The sequence below is a fragment of the Mobula birostris genome, chromosome 22 (genome assembly GCF_030028105.1).
Source record: "Mobula birostris isolate sMobBir1 chromosome 22, sMobBir1.hap1, whole genome shotgun sequence".
Taxonomy (NCBI): domain Eukaryota; kingdom Metazoa; phylum Chordata; class Chondrichthyes; order Myliobatiformes; family Myliobatidae; genus Mobula; species Mobula birostris.
The window spans coordinates 58,743,515-58,764,564 of NC_092391.1; the positions used below are offsets into that span (position 1 = coordinate 58,743,515).

At 43.5% G+C, this 21,050-nt stretch overlaps 1 protein-coding gene across 4 annotated transcripts in view; it reads left to right on the forward strand.

The window, feature by feature from the left end:
• Positions 1 to 21,050, forward strand: part of golga3 (golgin A3) — a 102,751-nt gene that overhangs the window by 43,343 nt on the left and 38,358 nt on the right. For all 4 annotated transcript variants that reach the window (XM_072240832.1, XM_072240831.1, XM_072240833.1 and 1 more), the window contains 7 exons: positions 803 to 914; positions 6,462 to 6,768; positions 9,464 to 9,666; positions 10,962 to 11,099; positions 12,101 to 12,262; positions 17,643 to 18,011; positions 20,509 to 20,586. In XM_072240832.1, coding sequence (XP_072096933.1) covers positions 803 to 914; positions 6,462 to 6,768; positions 9,464 to 9,666; positions 10,962 to 11,099; positions 12,101 to 12,262; positions 17,643 to 18,011; positions 20,509 to 20,586 — 1,369 coding nt within the window. The remainder of the gene's footprint in view (positions 1 to 802; positions 915 to 6,461; positions 6,769 to 9,463; positions 9,667 to 10,961; positions 11,100 to 12,100; positions 12,263 to 17,642; positions 18,012 to 20,508; positions 20,587 to 21,050) is intronic.

Sequence of the window (21,050 nt, forward strand, 5' to 3'; positions counted from 1 at the left end):
CTTAAGTGGAAAAAGCCTGCTTGCATTTATTCTATCTATACCCCTCATAATTTAAGCCTGCTTGCATTTATTCTATCTATACCCCTCTGTCAAATCTCCCATCATTCTGCACTCTAGGGCTGGTGTCCCAGTCTGGGGTCCACGCACCCCTTGCATAAATTATATTGGTCCATGGCATAACAGCATTTGGGAACCCTTGTTCTAGGGAATAATGTCCAAACCTATTCAACCTTTCCCTGTTACTCAGGTCCTCAAGTCCCAGCAACATCCTTGTAAACTTTCTGTGCACTCTAAACTTTATTGACCTCTTTCCTGTAGGTAAGTGGGACAGCATGGTAGTGTAGTGGTTAGTAGTGACCCCGGGTTCAATTCCTACCGCTGCCTGTAAGAAGTTTGTATGCTTTCCCCATGGAACGTGTGGGTTTCCTCTGGGTGCTCCAGTACCCTCCTGCAGTCCAAAGGTTAATTGATCATTGTAGGTTGTCCCATGAGTAGGCTTGGGTTAATCAGGGGGTTGCTGCACCGGGCAGCTCAGAGTTGGGAGGGCTATTCTGCTCTGTAGCTCAGTAAATAAATAACTGCACTCAATATTCCAAATTAGGCCTCGCCAATGTCCTATACAACTTTTAGTTTCATTAACGGGGGTGATGAGTTGATTTACCACACAAAAAAAAAACCCAAATTAGTATATGTACTTTGCAGATTATGTGTGGATTATAGACCAAATGGATTACGTTTGTTCACTGATGACTGGATTGTGTATGGGTGTTCAGGTCAACTGTGTCGTAATTCTGTTCTGCAGTGTTTCCATGGAAAGCTCCGTGCTGGAATCCCATGAGGACCTCATGCAGATTCTTAAAGAAAAAATGCGGCTTGAGGGTCAGTTGGAAGCTCTCTCCACTGAAGCTAATGAGGTGAATATTTTTACTTTGATCTGTGTTTGGCATTGAGAGCAGAGGAAAAATGTAGTTGGTGTTGTTTATGCCTGTATATATTACAGAAATACAGTCCTGGATTCATTTAAAAGATTCAAAACAAGGTTCATTAATTATCAAAGTAGGTATGCAGTATACAACTCTGAGATTCATCTTCTCCAGATAGCCACAAAGCAAGGAAACGCCATAGAAGGTCATTGAAAGAAAGACATCATCCTCTTGCCCCAGCACAAAAAAAACAAATCTCGCAACCACCCCACCCCCCCCAACCCCTTCCCTTGCGCAAGAATACTAACAAATTGCTCCATGCGGAAAAACGGCAGCTGGAACATCAAACCACAAACCCCCAACTCCCTCCCTTGTACACAAAAAAGAAATTAACAGATTGCTGTAAGTGGAAAACGGTAACAAAGACATCAAACCCCAACACACACAAAATGCTGGCTTTCGATTTTCAGCATCTGCAGACTTTCTTGTGTTTGTCACTTTTTCCACACAGTTTCCTAATGAGCTTCTTATCTTTGGTGCATCATTAATACAAACCAGTTGAACAAGGTAAAATTAGATTTCTTAAATCCATCCGATCTATTGTTGAATCTAATAAAATAAAGAAACAAGTGGAAGTTATGGTTCTTTTAACTTTGCAAACCTGCACTTCAGGTTATGAAAGCCCTTGTTTCTTCAGAGTGAAGCACACTTCGGTGCAAACACTAAGTCATACTACTTGTTAAATTCACAAAAGCCTGTAATAGCAGAGCATAAGACATATGAGCAGAACTAGGCTATTCAGCTTATCGAGTCTGCTCCATCATTCAATTGTGACTGATTATTATTCCCCTCCAAGAGGAGCACAACCTTGTCATCTGGTTTGGAGGCTTGTGTGCCTCTGTGACCCAGAGAGCTATGTCAGTTAGAGTCAGGGCCTTGTGCTTTGGCTCTTGGTAGGGTCACCCATGCCAAATAGGTCAAAGGGTAAAAGCCAGACTAACCGGTCCTCCAGGTTCAGGGGTTCAACTCGGGGCTAACAGCCCTGACTGGTCAAAAAATTATTACGGAAACAGCAAGGAAAAATCGTTCTGCATCTGCGTGTGACACTATGGACAGTTAGAGATGGAGGCCCTCATTCCTGCCCTAAATGCCAGCGGTGTAATAGGCAGTATGTAAGTCAATCCCGTTCTCCTGTCTTTTCACCATAATCTTTGACATACTTACAAATCAAGAACTTATCGATCCACCTCTGCTTTAAATATACCCAAAGACTTGGCCTCCACATCTGTCTGTGAATTCCACAGATTCATCAGTCTCTAGCTAAAGAATTTCATCTATCTGTGTCTCTGTCTGACCACGTGATCTAATTTTGAGTATCATTGTTTATTATTTATTTATTGAGATACTGCGCAGAATAGGTCTTTCTGGCCCTTCAAGCCATGCTGCCGGCAATCCTCTGGTTTCACCCTTGCCAAATCAGAACAATTTACAATGAACTATCAACCTACCAACCGGTACATCTTTGGATTGTGGGAGGAAACCAGAGCACCCAGAGGAAGCCCGCACGGTCATTGGGAGAAGGTAAAACTCCTCAAGGACAGCTGTAGAAATAGAACCCGGGTCGCCTGTACTGTAAAGCATTGTGCTAACCACTACGCTACCACACTGTCCCAATAATCCAGGCACTTGTCAATGTAGAAATATTTGTGGCAGTACTTTCTACCTGAAGTCACAAAATGGCAGTGCACATGGACACAGCGGCCACTCCAGCTCCAACGGTGAAATTTCTTGTCCCATCCCTCTTTTCTAATACTGAGAAACACTGCTGAGCATTAAGAACACTAAAGATCTGTGGGTCTATCTCACTAGCGAGCAGACTAACTAAGGTGCTGCGCAGTTGAGGAGCAGGCTCCTGCTCCGCACCACAGCCTACTACAGCTACTGGGGAAGCAGTGCAGTTGAATGCACGTGTGGTAAGCACAACGGTGTTAAAGTGAGTCTTAAAGCAGGTCCCTGCAAGCCCACGTTCCCATCGATTCTACTCGCTAACATCTGATTGCTGGAAAGTAAATTGGATTACCTACACCTGCGTCGAAACCAACCAGCAGGAGATGAGAGACTGCTGCACACTCATCTGAACAGAAACGTGGCTTCAAGACACCATTCCAGATTCGGGCATCCAACTAGATGGCTTAATCTCCTTTCAGGCAAACAGAAATGCTGCGTCATCTGGCAAATCCGTGGAGGAGGTCTGTGTACCTACATCATTAAGAACTGGTGTGTGAACGCCTCGGTAACAATGGTCCACCGCTCACCGCAAATAGAGTTTTTAATGTGAAACGTAGGCCCTTCTCCTTACCGAGAGAGTTCCGTGCCATTGTGATTATTGTTGCTTACATCTCCGCCCCCCACCTGTGCTAGTGCTGGGTAAGTGCTGCAGGAGCTCTCCAGCACCACCTGTGACCTCGAAGCCAATCACCCTGATGGTGTCTTTATTATTACAGGTGACTTCAATCTTGCCAACCTAATATCAGTCCTGCCAAAGTTCTGCCTTCATGCCAACTTCGCAACCACAGGAGAGAATATGTTAGACCTGATTTATACCAATGTTTGTGAAGCCTACAAGGCTGTTCCTGACCCTCACTTTGGATACTCATCCTACATACAGACCACTGGTTAAATGAGTCAGACCAGTTCACGGAGATCAGGACCTGGCCTGAAGGAGCCACCTGAGTGCGATAGGACTGCTTCTGAAGCAGCGATTGGAGCACATTCAAGGAGTTGGCTACCTACGATCATCATGTCAACATCGAATATGTGGGATTGGTGACTGGCTACATAGGAAAATGCATTGATGATGGTACTGTGATTAAACACTACACTGCCTGGGCAAACCAGAAACCATGGCTGACTGCAGAGGTTTGTGCCCTGCTTAGGGATCGGGGGACAGGACATCTCTAAGGTCAGCAAAAGCCACGCTCTTCTGTGACTACAGGGAAAGGTGGCGCATGTGGCATGGTATTCAAACCGTAACATATTACAAGTCCACCCTAATTGTCAACAACAGTGATGCCTCCCTTCCTGAAAGACTGATTACCTTCTCTGCACAATTTGATGCATTGAACGACGTGACATTGAGGGAAGCCCCTTCTCTTCCTGAGATACAGGCACCGACTGGCTGCAGCTGTGCCACGGTAAACCCAAGCAAGGCTGTGGGGGGTTACCTGGTTAAGTGTCGAGGGATTGTGCAGATCAGCTAATAGAGATCTTGACGGACATCTTTAACATTTCTTTGAAACAGTCTACTGTCTCTGCTGGCTTCAAAGCAGCCACCATCATTTTGATGCCCAAGAGAGCAATGGTGACTGTCTTAAATGATTACCGCCCAGTGGCACTGACTTCAACAATTATGGAAGTGCTTTGAGTGGCTGGTAATGGGTGATATAAAATGCCATAATCCAGTGCACCCACTGCTCAAAGCAGTCCACAGATACCTCAGCCTTGGCCTTCCACTCTGTCTTGTCTCACCTAGAAAACAATGCCTTGTACATCAGGATGTTGTTCATCAACTCAGTTCGGCATTTAACATGAATATCCCTCAGAGGCTGTTGGGTAAGCTCTCCTCATTGGGATTCAGCACCCCTCTGTAACTGGATCGTGGACTTCTCGAAGAAAAGACCCCAGTCTGTCTGGGTTGGTGGCAACATCTCAAGCTCCATCACGCTGAGCACTGGTGCCCCCCCCACTGGGTTGTGTCTTCAGCCTGCTGCTGATTCAAGACTGCACTGCCAGGTCCAGCTCAAACCGTGTCATCAGGTTCACTGATGATACTACAGTGGTTGGCCTCATCAGCAACAACGATGAGTTGGCATACAGAGAGGAGGTAGAGAGGCTTGACAAATGGTGCGAAAACAACAATCTGAGTCTCAACGTGGACAAGACAAAAATGATGATTTTGAATTGCATGTTAATGGCTCTGCCTTGGAGAGGGTGAAGAGCATAAAGTTCCTTGGTGTGCACATAATGGACGATCTAAACTGGACGCACAACACCTCCCCACTAGTCAGAAGGCACAGCAGTGTCTACACTTTCTGAGGAGACTGAGGCATGCAAGGCTTCCCACCCCCATTCTAACAACTTTCTACAGGAGTGCCATCAAGAGCGTCCTGTCTGGCTGCATCATTCTGTGGTGTGGAGGCATCAGACCACAAGGCCCTACAGAGCTTGGCTCGAACTGCTGAGAGGATCAGTGGGATCTCCCTACCCTTATTTGTGACATTTACTGGGAGTATTGCAGACAAAGGGCTCAAAGCATTGCTGGGGATTCCTACCACCCACCCCTCAGTCTCTGATCCACTCCTGTCAGGAAGGAGGTACAGGAGCATCAGGACCAGGACTGCCAAACTCAGTAACAGTTTCTTCCCTCAGGCTGTCAGACTAATGACTACCCTGCCACCACTGGCGTCTTGTCATTAGGAAAGCAAGCTGTTTACTGTATGGTCTTTTGTTTACTTTTTGCCTGTGCTGCATGAATTTTGAATTGTATTTTAATTTATGATATTTTGGTTTACGTACCATGTATGTTATATGTTTTGTGGGTGCACTGTGGTCTGCGAGAACATTATTTCGTTTGGTTATATATATATATATGTACAATCAGACAACAATAAACTTGAAGTTGAACCTTTTGTGGTTACAACATGCAAAGTATAAATTCAAAAACTCCCACTTATGTTCAATAATTATTCGTTCTTAAATCTTTAAGTAACTTGTGGCTCATCTACTGTAGTGGGGACAGCACGGTAGCTTAGTGGTTAGCACAGCTGACCCGGGTTCAATTCCTGCTGCTGCCTGTAATGAGTTTGTACGTTCTCTCCGTGACCGTGTGGGTTTCCTCCAGTGCTCCGATTTCCTCCCACAGTCCAAGGAGGTACCAGTTGGTCAGGTAATTGGTTATTGTAAATTGTCCTGTGATTAGGCTAGGGTTAAATGAAGAGTTTGCTGAGTGGTGTGGGACTAAGGCCCTTCATCATGTCAGTGGCTTCCACTCAGTTTTAACTACTGGCAGCCATGCAAGTCCCAAGTGGAGACCCAGGAATACCTTTACACTTCATTGCTGTTTCTATAACTATTTTGTTTTACCAGTCAGGGTTGTTATCCCTGAGCTGAACCCCCAGACCTGGAGAACTGGTGGACCACTCTTGGTCTGGCCTCTACCCTTTGACCTGTTTGGGATGGGTGACCCTGCTAAGAGCCAAAGTATAAAGCCCTGACTCCAGCCAACATGGCTCTCCAGGTCGTTAAGGCATGCATGCCTGCAACCCTACAGCAAGGTTCTTGCCCTCTTAGAGGGGTAGGTTAATTGGCCGTTGTAAATTGTCCCATGATTAGACTGGGGTTAAATCAGGGGGTTGCTAGGCAGCACGGCTCGAAGGGTCAGTAGGGCCTGTTCCACACTGTATCTCAATAAAATAATAAGTTCTGATTTTGGTATCAATAATGCACAAATAATTGTTGCCATTCTCTTTAACTTTTAAGGGTTTGAAGGAGAAGACTGAACTGCAGGCCCAGTTAGCAGCCTTAAATGCACAACTGCAGGCGCAGGATGAGCAGAAGGTGCTTAGTGAACAAAGGCAAAGCACGTTGACCTCAGAAGTGAGCACCTTGCGCCAGACGTGCTCCAGTCTAGAACAGGCCATGACTGAGCTTCAGAGCAACCTCGAGACCAAGAACGCCAGCTTAGCTGGGCTAAACAACGATCTCCAGGTGGCCGAGGAGCAGTACCAGAGGCTGCTGGGGAAAGTTGAGGAAATGCAGCAGGCAATATTGAGCAGAGATAACTCGGGTACGTCCTTTGAATAGTTTGTATCTGCTCGGAAAAGAATACTTCTGTTTTTTTTTTGTTTGTAGTATTCTCCCACCTTGATGTTCTAATTCCTGCTAAGATACAGTTTCACAGGTACACAAACCAAGTAGTATTCCATCTGTAATTGCACTTTAACATGTGAACCTAGACAATCTTTTGGAGCCATTTGACAGTGAAGGGTGTCAAAGAAGATACAAACTTTTCTTTTGCATTTACCAGACCAGTCGCTGAAATTAGGAGTCATTACATTTCATTCCCTGCTTTGTACCCATTCCAGTCCCTAAACCATTGTCACTTAAAAGTATCGGAGTGCATGATGCAACTTATGGGATCACATCTCTTGGACCAGAGATTCGCAACCTGGGGTCCATGAACCCCTTTGCTTAATGGTATTGGTCCATGGCATAGAAAAGGTTGGGAGCCCCTGTCTTAGACCTTTGTTTGTCACGTGTACAGTACATAGAAAGACATAGTGAAATACATTGTGTGTATCAGCAGCAACACAGTCCAAAGGTGTTCTTGGGGCAGCAACCAAGTGTTTCCATACTTTAGCCACCAATATAGGCCCTCAATTTACTAACTCTAATTTGTACATCTTTGCAACGTGGGAGGAAACTGGAGCATCTAGGGGAACTCATCCTCCCTCTCCTCTTCCCCCCCCCCCCCCCGTGTCACTTGCAGAATGTAAGAACTTCGTACAGACAGTGGCAGGAATTGAACCGAGATCGCTGGCATTGTCAGGCATTATGCTAACTGATACAGTACAGTGCTGCCTTATTTGGGGTAGGCTGATATCCAGCTGTAAACTTGTGAATCAAGTCTTTGCTTTAAGATGCCATCTATTTTCAAGTTATGGATGATTTTTTGGTACCTTTTTATTAACTTTGTCCAGTCTCTCGACTTCAGGTTTAAGATGGTGAAGGTGAGTGACAGCTTTCTGGTAGTTCAAGAGGCAAGAAATTTGACTAATAACATCATTAATAACACCTTTTCTGAAATAAATTAGGGTAAATTATTACTGCAAACAATGAAGAGGTAAGCAAAGGCGAAGCGAATTCGAGATTTGAGCCGGGTGGCTACGTATCAATGTCGACCCAGATGGAGTTGGAGTGAGCGATTTGGAAAGGAGGAGTAGAGGCAGAGGAGTTTCGATGCCCGTCCAACTAACCCAAGTGTGAGGTTGGATCGCTCTAATCGCCGAGCTGATTTGGAGAAATTGGGAACGGCTTCAGGCTGTACAGCGAGGTCTAGGCCCAGAGCGTATCGCTACGGCGGGGCCTGGGTCCTAGTGCAGGGGGTGACCTGGCGTTTGGATGATTAAACGCCAGCCCAGATAGACTGGAAAGGCAGGGTGTTGGGACCAGAGATGAGAGTGGAGCCGATTTTTGCTCACTCCCATGCGATGTTCGCACTCTTCTGTCAACAGTGCTGAAGCTGTGAACTGCTCAGGCTGCTGTGCTTCACGTCTGCGAGCTTTGCAGCGACTCACTTATTGTTTACATGATTTGTGTTTTTAAGTCTTTCTCTGCGCACTGGGTGTTAGTCTTTATTTTATAATTGTGTTCTTTTGGGATTCTTGCTTTGTAGCTGCCTGTAAGCAAACAAATCTCAAGGTTGTATAATTTCTACGTTCTTTGATAATAAATGTACTTTGAATCTTGAATCTGTAGTGCAGGAGTTCTCAACCTGTGGTCCAAGGATTATTTTCTTCATGGTATTGGCCCACGACATACAAAAGGTTTGGAACCTTTGCTTTAGTGTAACCTGCGTTTGTACAGATCTTAAGTACAAGGGTAGTACATTTTGGTGAACCTGACTGATGAAAGCATTCTGAATGCTTTTAATAAATAATTTATGAATGTGCTCGGGGTTTTGTTAAACTTGCCAGTAAGTTTCTAACTGTTATTAGAAATATTCTGCAGGTCAGTCATCCTCTAAGAAGAGGGAAACAGTTGATGTTTCAGCTCGATGACTTTTTTCATTTTTCTTTTAGAGTTGTGTAATCGGTCTTTTTTCCCTTGGCGAGGTCAAATAAAGTTGAAACTCATCAAGTATTGAAAAACCTAGATAGAGTTCACTTGGAGAAGATGTTTTCTACAGTGGGGGAGCCTAGGATTAGAGGGCACAGCCTCAGAATACAAAGGTGTTCCTTTATAACTGAGATGAAGAAGAATTTGTTTAGCCACAGGGTGGTGAATCTGTGAAATTGGTCTTGGCTGTGGACGCCAAGCCATGTGGTATATTTAAAGTGGAGATTGATGGGTCCTTGATTAGTCAGGGCATCAAAAGTTACGAGGAGAAGGCAGGAGAATGGGGTTGAGGGGGATAATAACTTGAGTATGATGGAGTGGTTGGGTGATAGGGTGGAAATATATCTACCATAGGAGATGTAAGGCACTCCTTCCCTCTGCTAGTCTGCAGGTCACCTTTAGGCAAGGTGTCATGGAAAGACCATGATTGCCCATGTCGTAGGACATGGCACATAATGACGTCACGTGACATGACACAAAATGAAAATGATGGAATGGTGGAACATACCTGAAGGGCGAAATGGCTTAATTCTGCTTCTTTGTCCTATGATCTTAGGTTCCTGTAATTTGCATGCAAGAATACGCAAAATATCATGTCTTGTCTACAGATTATCACATATGTGTTTATACATTTTTTGTTCCAGTTCAAGCTGCTCGGCAGCAGATGGCAGTTCTTCAGAGCCAGCTTCAACAAGTGCAGTTGGATCGTTCCACACTGACGAGCCAGCTCAAGGCTTCCCAGTCTGAAGTAACTTCTCTGCAGCAGGTCAGGCAGTGGTACCAGCAGCAGCTGACAGTGGCACAAGAGGCAAGGGTGCGGTTACAGAGTGAAATGGCCAGCGTGCAGGTATGAGACCGCAGAATATTCACAGAATACAAGGAACGTCAGTGTTTAATTTAATGGTACTTCTGGACAGCATTAAGAGAAATAGGGACTCAAGAGTTCCCAAGTATTTTCTGACAACATAGCTGTATTTTCTTGCCATCACCATTCTCTATTTCTTCGCTCCCCCAAATCAGACTTTAAGGCCATAACACACCTTCATTATGTGCCATGTCATATGACGTGGGCAATCATGGTCTTTGACCATAATTGTTCTTGGCAAATTTTTCTACAGAAGTAGTTTACCATTACTACCTTCTGGGCAGTGTCGTTACAAGATGGGTGACTCCGGCCATTATTATTACTCTTCAGAGATTGTCTTGCATCATTGGTCACATAACCAGGACGTGTGATATGTACCAGCTGCTCATACGACCATCCACCACCTGCTCCCGTGGCTTCTGTGACCCTGATCAAGGGGTTTGGGCTAAGCAGGTGCTACACCTCACCCAGGGGAGACCTGCAGCCTAACAGAGGAAAGGAGCGCCTTACAGCTCTGTTGGTAGTGCTGTGCCAGTCACCGTAAGACATAGGAGCAGTAGGCCATTCAGCCCATCAAGTTTGCCATTCCATCACGGCTGATTTAGTATTCCTCTCAACACCATTCTCCTGCCTTCTCCCCATAACCTTTTACTCTCCTACTAATCATGAACTTGTCAGTCTCTACTTTAATATCAAAGTATTTAATATCAAAATATCAAAGATATAGGAGCAGAATTAGACCATTCGGCCCATTGAGTCTGCTCTGCTATTTCATCATGGCTGATCCATTTGTCCTCAGCCCCAATCTCCTGTCTATTCCCCATATCCCTTCATGCCTTGACTAATCAAAAACCCTGTCTTAATATGCCCACTGACTTGGCTTCCACAGCCACCTGAGGCAAAGATTTCCACAGATCCAGCACCCTTTGGCTAAAAAAATTTCCTCCTCATCTCCGTTCTAAATGGATGTCCCTCTATTCTGAAGCTGTGTCTTCTTGTCTTTGGAGCTTCTGTTGGTGTCTCTGTAGCACTGGGTTGTTACAGGATGGGGTTGCTAGCTCCATGCCAAACCCCCCTCCTCTTGCAGCTGGGCTTGGGACTGTCCAGAGCGAAGTTATATATGTAAATTAAAATTCTTATGCTTATAAAATAGTTTCTCTAATAAGCTACTGTGTGTGAAACAAAGTAAAGGATGCCTTAAACTATTTATTTTGGGGTAAGTTTATTGTTTTCCATAATATGTGAACCATTGTTAAAAAAGTTTTTTTAAATCATAGGCTGGTCACATGACTCAAGCAGCAATGCTGGAACATCTGAAAATAGAGAATGTATCTTTGTCCCAACAACTTACAGACACTCAGCAGAGATCCATCAAGGAGAAGGAGCGCATTGCAATCCATCTGCAGAATATCGAGGTAATCATTAAAGGTGATCACTGAGGAATGCAGTTATTTGCAAAGAGGGTGACCTCTTGAGGATTATGTATGATCCTGCTTCTGTTGTTTTTAATGAATGCATTAGATCTGTGGAAAGATTCAATGTAGCTATTTTTATAAAGTCATAGAAAATTACAGCACAGAAACAGGCCCTTCAACCTATCCAGTCCGTGCTGAACAATTTAAGCTGTATAGTCCCATTGACCCGTACCCGGACCATAGCCCTCCATACCCCTCCCATCCATGTACCTATCCAAACTTACCTTAAACGTTGAAATCAAAATCACACTCGTCACTTGCACTGCCAGCTTGTTCCATACTCTTAACCTTTCACCCTTAACCCATAACCTCTAGTTATAATCTCACCCAACCTCATTGGAAAAAGCCTGCTTGTATTTACTCTAACTATACCCCACAATATTCTGTGTACCTCTATCAAATCTCCCCTCAATCTTCTACATTCTAGTGAATAAAGTTCTAACCTATTCAATCTTTCCTTATAACACAGGTCATACAGTCCTAGCAACATGCTTGTACATCCTGTAATGGCAGCAGTAGGGGTTCCTGATGATGGATGCTGCTTTCCAGCGACTGCGCTCCATAGGGAGGGCTTTACCCATGGCGGACTGGGCTGTCGGATTATTCCTGTTCGAGGGCATTGTTGTTTCCATACCAGGCTGCGCTGCAGCCAGTCAGTATACTCTCCACCACACATCTATAGAAGTTTGTCAAAGTTTTGGATGTCATGCTGAATCTTCACAAACTTCTAAGGAAACAGTTTCCCTGTTGTTTTACAGGCTTTCTGGCAATTGGAGTTTGGTCTTGGTCATTGTGGAGGAACTATTTTTGAGTGAATTTTCTATTAGAATCTCAGTTAATAAGAGTTCTAAGTGAAGTACGATCCAGCAAGTCTGTGTGATTAAGGCAGCAAGTGATTGTTGATATAGTTTGATGTTTAAAACCAATCTGTTTCATGATAGGTTGACATGTTGGACCAGGAAAAGGCTTTTCATCAGATCCAGGAAGCAAAGGCAATGGTGGAAGATGATTTGTCAAGAAAACTTGAAGAGTTTGAGGAAGAGCGTGAACATCTTCAGAAATTGGCTAATTCTGCTTCAGCTTTGGAACGGGATCTTGAGGAGGTAAGATGCTGTGCTTGTATAAAAGTTTCCTGTTTCAGTGTGTGTTTTCTGAACCAACAATGTCAATGAGGGTGGCACAAATTTTGTTTCTACTGACCTACAAAAGCCATTTGGCAAAGTGTCATGTAATGTACCGCAGGATTAAAGTTTGCAGGATTGAATTGACAATAGCAACACACAAAATACTGGAGGAACTCAGCAGGTTATGGTATCACAGGAAAGATTCTAGCATAGGTAAAGTAGTGGCTAATTAGCAGGAGGCAAAGAGTGGGAATAAAGGGAACCTTTTCTGGTTGACTACCAGTGACTAGTGGTGTTCCTCAGGGGTCTGTGTTGGGATGACTTTTTACGTTATATGTGAGTGATTTGGATGATGGAATTGATGTCTTTGTTGCAAAGTTTGAGATGATATGAAGGTAGGTGGAGGGGCAGGTAGTTTTGAGGAAGTAGAGAGGTTACAGAAGGACTTAGGCAGAATAGGAGAATGGCAGATGGAATACAGTGTCAGGAAGTGTACAGTCATGCACTTTGATAGAAGAAATGAAAGGGTAGTCTGTTTTCTAAATGGAGAGAAGATACAAAAAACCTGAGGCACAAGGAGACCTGGGAGTCCTTGTGCAGGATTCCCTAAAGGTTCATTTGCAGGTTGAGTCTGGGGTGAGGAAGGCAAATGTGTTAATTCATTTCAAGAGGACTAGAAAATAAAAACAAGGATGTTACGTTGAGACTTTTTAAACCACTGGTGAGGTCCCACCTGGAGTATTGTGAGCTGTTTGGGCCCCTTATGTTAGAAAGGCTGTGCTAAACTGGAGAGTGTTCAAAGAAGGTTCACAGAAATGATGTCAGGATCGAATGGCTTGTCACACAAAGAGTGTTTGATGCCTCTGGGCCTGTATTGACTGGGATTCAGAAGAATGAAAGGATGACCTAATTGAATCTTATCAAATGGTGAAATGCCTTGAAATAGTGTATATGAAGAGGATGTTTCCTACACTGGGAGAGTCTAAGACCAAAGGGACAGCCTCAGTATTGAGGGGTGTCCTTTTAGAACAGTGAGAGGAATTTCTTTAGCCAGAGAGTGGTGAATCTGTGATATTCTTTGCCACAGGCGGCTGTGGAGGCCAAGTCTTTATGTATATTTAAGGCAGAGGTTAATATTGTGCCCTCTTGTCCTAGACTCCCCCACCATGGGAGGTATCCTTTTCACATCTACTCTGTCTAGGGCTTTCAACATTCAAAAAGTTTCAATGAGATACCCCCTCATCCTTCAAAATTCAAATGAGTACATACCCAGAGCCATCAAGTGGTCCTCGTATGATAACCCTTTCATTCCTGAACTCATCCTTGTGAACCCCCTCTCAAGCCTTTCCAACGCCAGCACATCTTTTCTTAGGCTACGTCCACACTACGCCAGATAACTTTGAAAATGAAGCTTTTTCTCTTCGTTTTGACCCTCTGTCCACACTTAAACGGCATTTTCATCCCCCGACAACGGAGATTTTCAGAAACGGTCTCCAGAGTGGATAAATCTGAAAACGCCTAATATCCGTTGCAGTGTTTATGGGGTAATCGGAGCTTTTTAAAACCGCTGTCATGACGTGCCGGCTGCCGGCATTATTATTCATCATCATCATTATCATCATCATCCCCCTCCCCCCTCCCCCCCCGTCGTACAATCAGCACAGCAATATTTGATGCTGCGCTTCGCAGAACCTATTTCAGAACAGACGGCAACGAGACTGAAGCCAGAAGAGTTAGAAATGTACTCACCAAATACCTTGACCCATAGCTTACTGAATAAATAAGTATACTCACTTTGCCCTGTTTTCTGTCCTTGCTTGTATGAAGGTGGTTTATCTACTAACACAAGTACTTCTCTGAAAGTAGATGTGTAACAGCCGAATGTAACGTTGTATGGAAATACAAGATCACACTGATGCAGACATGTTTTATACATTTAACAAGGTGCTTTATTAATGCAACAGAGTTAGTCAGTTTTTCAATGTTCGTCGTCAGCCCTGTCATACTGTCCGTGAACTCCCTGTCGGTTGCCTCCATACGCTCCAGTATTTGTTTTTTTTGGTTAAGTCCTCCTGCGCGAGAGCCAAGAGTAATTCCTTTTAAATTTTTCTACTCTGTACTGGGCAAACGCGCACTAAGTATACCGTTTCCTCTTCGCTTGTTTTCTGTGTGTCCTGTGCATGCCCAGTAGAGGAGACTCGCCCAAATATCCGTGTTAGTGTGGACAGAGATATTTTGAAAAACGCTTAGTGTGTACGCCTGTCGTTTTTACTCGAAACTGGCGTTTTCAAAATTATCCGGCGTAGTGTGGACGTAACCTTAGATGAGGAGCCCAAAACTGTTCACGATACTCAAGGTGAGGCCTCACTAGTGCCTTATAAAACTAAAGCATCACATCCCTTCTCTTGTATTCTAGATCTCTTGAAATGAATGCTAACATTGCAGTTGCCTTCCTCACCACTGACTATCTGCATTAACCTTTAGGGTGTTCTGCACAAGGACTCACAAGTCCCTTTGCATCTTAGATTTTTGGATTTTCTCCCATTTAGAAAATAGTCTGCACAGTTCTTTCTTCTACCAAGGTGTATGACCATGCATTTTCCAACATTGTATTTCATTTGCCACTTTTCTTGCCCATTCTCCTAATCAGTCTAAGTCCTTCTGCAACCTACCTGTTTCCTTAACAGTACTACCCCTCCACCAATCTTTGTATCGTCTGCAAACTTGGCAACAAAGCCATCTATTCCATCATCTAAATCATTGATACACAGCATTAAAAGAAGCGGTCTCAACTCAGATCACTGGCAGCCAACCAGAAAAGGATCCTTTTATTCCCACTCACTGTCTCCTACCAATCAGCCAATGCTCTAACCATGCTAGTAAGTTTCCTGTAATACCATGGGCTCTTGAGCAGCCTCATGTGTGGCAACTTGTCTAAGGCCGTCTGAAAGTCCAAATATACAACATCCACTGCATCCCCTTGATCTAACCTGCTTGTAATCTCCTCAGACAATTCCAACAGGTTTGTCAGGCAAGATTTCCCCTTAAGAAACCATGCCGACTTTGTCCTGTGTCACATAGCACTCCCTAACCTCATCCTTAACAATTGACTTCCAACATCTTCCCAACATTAAGGTCAGGCTAACTGGTCTATAATTTCCTTTCTGCTGCATTCTTCTTTTCTTAAAAAGTAGTGTTGCATGGTGTCATAGGACTGGAAAATTGCAAATGTCAGTCCAATGATTTTTGAAAGATCATTAATAATGCCTCTGCAATCTCTAATGCTATCTCCTTTCAGAACCCTCGGGTGCAGTTCATCTGGTCTGGGTGACTTGTGTACCCTTAGGTCTTTCAGCTTTTTGAGCACCTTCTCCCTTGTAATAGTAACTGCATTCTCCTCTCTTCCTTCACACACCACAACATCTGGCACACTGAGGGTCTTCCACAGTGAAGACTGATGCAAAGTACGTGTTTAGTTCATCTGCCATCTACTTGTCCCCCATTATTATTTCTCTGGCCTCATTTTCTAGCAGTCCTATATATACTCTCATCGCTCTTATTTTTTTTTACATACTTGAAAAAAGCTTCTACTATCCACTTTGATATTGTGTGCTAGTTTGCTTTCATATAGGAAAGCAAGGATAAGAGAGGAGAGTGGATCATTGGATAAAGGGAAGTGGGCGGGGGAGAATGACCCAGGGGGAGTAATGGGCAGGTGAGAAGAAGTGAAAGGTCAGAGAGGGGAATAGAGGATAAGATGACTATGACTGTGAGTGCCTGACTATAACAAATTAACTAGGGATTAGGAAAGAGTGATGCTTTTTGTTCCAGGACAGAGTAATGGGACCAATACACACTTTAGAGAAAGATTAGAATCACTATTCCCTCTAAGATGCACGGGTGTACAGCCGCACAGTGACTGAAATGCTCCTGCACATAGCCTGTGGAATTTTCTTTTCTAGATTGTGCTGTGCTGTTTTCAGTCTGTGTGTTTTTTCAAAAAAAACTCTTTATTTTCTGATCCTTGGGGTTCTTCCGGGAGGCAGGAAAGACAAGCAGTCTTAATGCCCAGATTTCAGTTTATTTTAGAGTACAAGCAAATATACAAATACTAAGCAAACTAACTAGCTGAGAAACGATGCTAAGAGTTGTATTGATGCGAAGACAAATGAATAAAGATGGCACCTTTGGAAAAATCTAAGTGAAATTCTTTAGATAGAGAATAAACTGGTTAATAGGCTACACGATTAAAATAATTACATCACATGGGTCATAGCCAATGAAAAATGAGAAAGGTGATAAACCATTAGTTTAGCTGTTTTACCGCTTTCTGCCTGTGAGTGGGGATGAACCACCACATACTGTGAAAAATACATGTTTGTTAAAAGGTAAAGATCTTATAAAAGGTTTTTTTTTTTTTTTTTTTTTTTTTATAAAAACTGTGGTTTCCAACAGAACTTTGATTGGAATTGATATACAGGAGATAATTTGGTGGGGAAGCCAAAATTCAGAAATGCATTGACTCAAAACTCAAGGCCAGGTTACATCTGCAGGTGGGTCACCAATTTCTCTGACGGGGCAGTATGTGAGACTAGGCGAGCACATTTGCACGTCCCACACAGCTAACACTGGTGTGTTTTTCTCCCCTTTCCTATTTTCTCTATATACCAATGACTGCATCTCAAGTGATCCATCAGTTAAACTGTCGTACGTTTATATAAACCTCAATCACATCACCTCCCTCAGCATTGACAATCAGACTGGTAATACCCAAATTTGGAGACTATTAGCCAGGTAACTTAACTGCTGCAAGGCAGATGTACTGTCAGGTCACTGTTATTTTTGATCCGTGGGTTTTTATTTGGAGTTTAATAATGAGTAAGAAAGTCTGATTTATTGATTCTTCACGATTGTTTATTTTAAAGTTTAAATAAAGGACAAATACTAAGCAAAGTAATGGTGATACAAGTCAGATGAGAGAAGAAAAATTAAATTCAATACAGCTGTTTTTGAAAAATCTATCACCTTTACAATTCAGATAACAGAAATTCTTTAGATAGGAAAATCCAATCAATGGTTACACAATTATAACAAGCAGGTAACATTTGGCCAATTAAAATGGAAAGGGTGATAAAGGGGTTATGTAACTGCTACACTGCCTTCTGCCAGTAAGCGTGAAAAATACATTAAAAATGTTAGCAAAAAGTACTATTTTAGTTTTGCATTAATTAAACTACTATCTTTTTTTAAAAAAAGTGTAAAAACACAACTGATTCCAACAGTACCCATATGGTGATCTATTAATTGTTGCATTTATTATTGCATTTATGAATGTGCTGAAATTGTGTCTTCTCTTCAGGTTAAGTTAACTTTACATCAGCGCGAACTCCAGTTAGAAGCTCTGCAACAGGAACAAATGGAGCTTCTAAAGCAGCTCACCAGCTCCCAGGAGGCTTTACACACCAAAGACCAGTCCCTGAATGAACTGCAGGCCCGTTACGATGAACTGGAGGCCCGCCTCACAGAGATTCAAACTGAAACAAATGCCAAAGAAGATACCATCCAGTACTTGCAAAACGAGAAGATTGTCCTGGAAGTGGCCTTACAAGCCGGAAAGATGGATAAAGGTGCGCTGGAGGAAGGAGCTAAACGGCTTGAGGAGGGAACTGAAGTGATGTCTGAAGTTCTAGAACAACTTCGTCAGGAAATTGCTGTCAAGACCGGGCAGGTAATAGAAATTTAACAGCTCTGCAAGGTGCCAGGAAGAATTTTATCTAATTTAGCTTTTAAAAATACTTAATAGCAAGTTTTATCTCCTTCTATTTGATGTGCTAACAGGCGATATCTTTTGCCTGAGGTAATATAGAGAAACAATTGCCAAAAACAATCATGGTCCTGAGTGTTAAAATCTCTGAGGACCTAACCTGGTCCCAAGTTATCGATGCAGCTGTAAAGAAGATACAACAGCAGGTATATTTCATTAGGAACAGATGTACCATGGAGAGCATTCTAACTGACTGCTTCGCCATCTGGTATGGGGGGGGCGCGGGGGGAGCACTGCACAGGATCAAAGTAAGAAACTTCTAAGCTTAGTCAGCTTCATCATGGGCACTAGCCTCCATAGTATCCAGGACATCCCTAAGGAGCGATGCCTCCAAAAGGCAGCGTCCATCCATCATTAAGGATCTCCACCACCCAGGACATGCCCTCCTCTCATTGTTACCATCAGGGAGGAGGTACAGGAGCTTGAAGGCACACACTCAGGAACAGCTTCTTCTCCTCAGCCATCCGATACGTGGCAGCATCGAGAAGAGGATGTGTCCTGGGTCATGGTGGTCCTTAATGATGGTTATTTTTGAGGGACCGCTCCTTGAAGATGTCCTGAATACGATGGAAACTAGTGTCCATGAAGGAACTGACTAATTTTACAACTCTCTGCAGCTTTCTTTGATCCTGTGCAGTAGCCTCTCCCCACCCCCATACCAGACGGTGATGCAGCCAGTTAGAATGCTCTCCACAGTACATCTGTAGAAATTCGTGAGTGTCTTTGGTGACATACCAAATCTCCTCAAACTCCTAGTGATATATACCACTGTCTTGCCTTTTTGGTTGCATCAATGTGTTGGGTCCAGTTTGGGTCTTCAGAGATATTGACACCCAGGAACTTGAAGTTGCTTACTTCTGATCGCTCAATGAGGACTGATGTAGAGGTGTTTGGTGACTTGTTATTGACAGGCAGGTCTGAGCTGGTGTGGATCAGAAACCTGACAGTGTTGGATGAACTGGTTTACTTGGAGTGGAGGGTGAAAGATCTAACACTGGATGTATATCTGTAACCCTGAAGCCTTCATGAATGGAACCTGTGTGATCCCAGAGTGCTTTTTTTTGTTGGTTTGTTTGAATAGGAGGCTTACAAGAAGTCTCTGTGTGTTATATCAGGATGTATGTTCATGGCAGGTAGTGTTTTGACAACAGAGGTAAAAATGACAGAGTTGTCATGGGGAGAGAAGCCTCAAAAGACAAATGGACTGATAAAAGGAATGATGAAAGAAGAGATTTACAATGGAAGAATGCAGTTATGGGAGGAAACAATCTATTTACTGTTCTCTGTTAAAGTATAGTAGTGCTTTGTTTTGAGCCATGAGATTGAAGCTACTTTCCAACAACTTAACATATGGAGGTAGACTTTCCCTTGTAAATAGTAAACGTGCTTATAATTTGATCCACTGTAAATTTGCTGTAGTTTGTTGCTGTACATTAGAAGACACAGCTGAATGGTACACAACAACCCCATCAGCTTTGCGAGAGGCAAGCGGTGTATGAATAGTTGAGCAACACGGGGTCTGATATGTGAGAGAGGCCGAAGTGGCCATTCTGTGTCATAGTCATAAGGTGAATGGGAACAGAGTAAGGCTAATTTGTTGAATTGCTTCAATCCTGGAGACACAGATTCCACAAAGGTTTGGCACAAGTGCAAAGTGAGTAGAATTCTTGTAGGAAGATTCTAAAATAGTTTATGCTATGAATGAAAAGCAAGGTGGAATGGGTTCCATTTCCCACATCTTTCATTTTGAGTACAAAAAACTGTCAAGTAGGCTCATCATGGTATTAGCTCATATTAGAAGGTTTTAAGCAGATCAAATATGGTACTTGTATAAATAACGATACTAGATTAATCTTGGGTGGTGGAGTGGAGATGGGTCTCTACCAAAGGATGTGTAAGGTGCACCTTTGCTCTTTCCCTCCACTAGCCAGCAGGTTGTCCTTGCACATTGTGTAGCCCCTGTTTCGCCCCTTCCTGGTCAGGGTCACATGAAGAAATGGGAGCAGGTGGTGGATGGTCATTTGAGCCGCTGGTGCATGTCACAGGTCCTAGATATGCAATCACTGATGCCAGGCAGACAGTCTCTGAAGAGTATTGTTAATGGCTGGGGAAGGGGGGGGAGAGTGGAAATGGGACCCACCTTGTAAAGACACTGCCTAGAAGAAGGCAATGGCAAGCCACTTCTGTAGAATTTGCCAAGAAAAATCATGGTCATGAGACCCTGTTCACCCATGTCATATGACATGGCACATAATGATGGTGACTAGATGAATAATCAGATTGTGTTGGAGATATTTCACTGCAACGTGGTTAACTTTTCAATTTCTTCCTAAAGTTTGAATTATGGTCTCTGTATTTTTCCGCAAGGCAGCAGTTTATACCATTAATTTCCTCTTTATAGGTGGAAAATATGCAACAAGAGAATGCTACCTTTAAGAAACAGACTCAGAAACTGAAGGACCAGCTTGTTCAACAGAAGGTAAATGTTTCACTGACCTCTGGTCACTTGAAGCTGGCTAGTCTGCAGGTCAGAGGCCCGATATCTGCGAGTTCACTGGAGGCCCTAATGTGTCCTAGGGTTGGAGGTCTGTCTGTCTGTCTGTGTGAGTGGGTGGGTAGGTGGGCGGGAGCTGTGTTATTATTGTTGCTTATGTTCTGCTGAATATGGTTGAATTTAATATCAGAGATTGTATGTAGTATACAACCTGAAATTCTTACTCTTCACAGATATCCACAAAACAAAACAAAGAATGAATGATAGAGCGATCAGAACCCTAAAGCCCCCCCACGCACAAGCAGCAGCAAAAGCATTTACCCTCCCCTCCACTTGCACCAGCAAACGCACCAACCCCCTCCCCCCTCCACCACCACTTTACAAGCAAGCCCTCTTGATCTAGATTCCACCAAAAACTACATCTCAGCACTATGGTATCTCAGACAGGC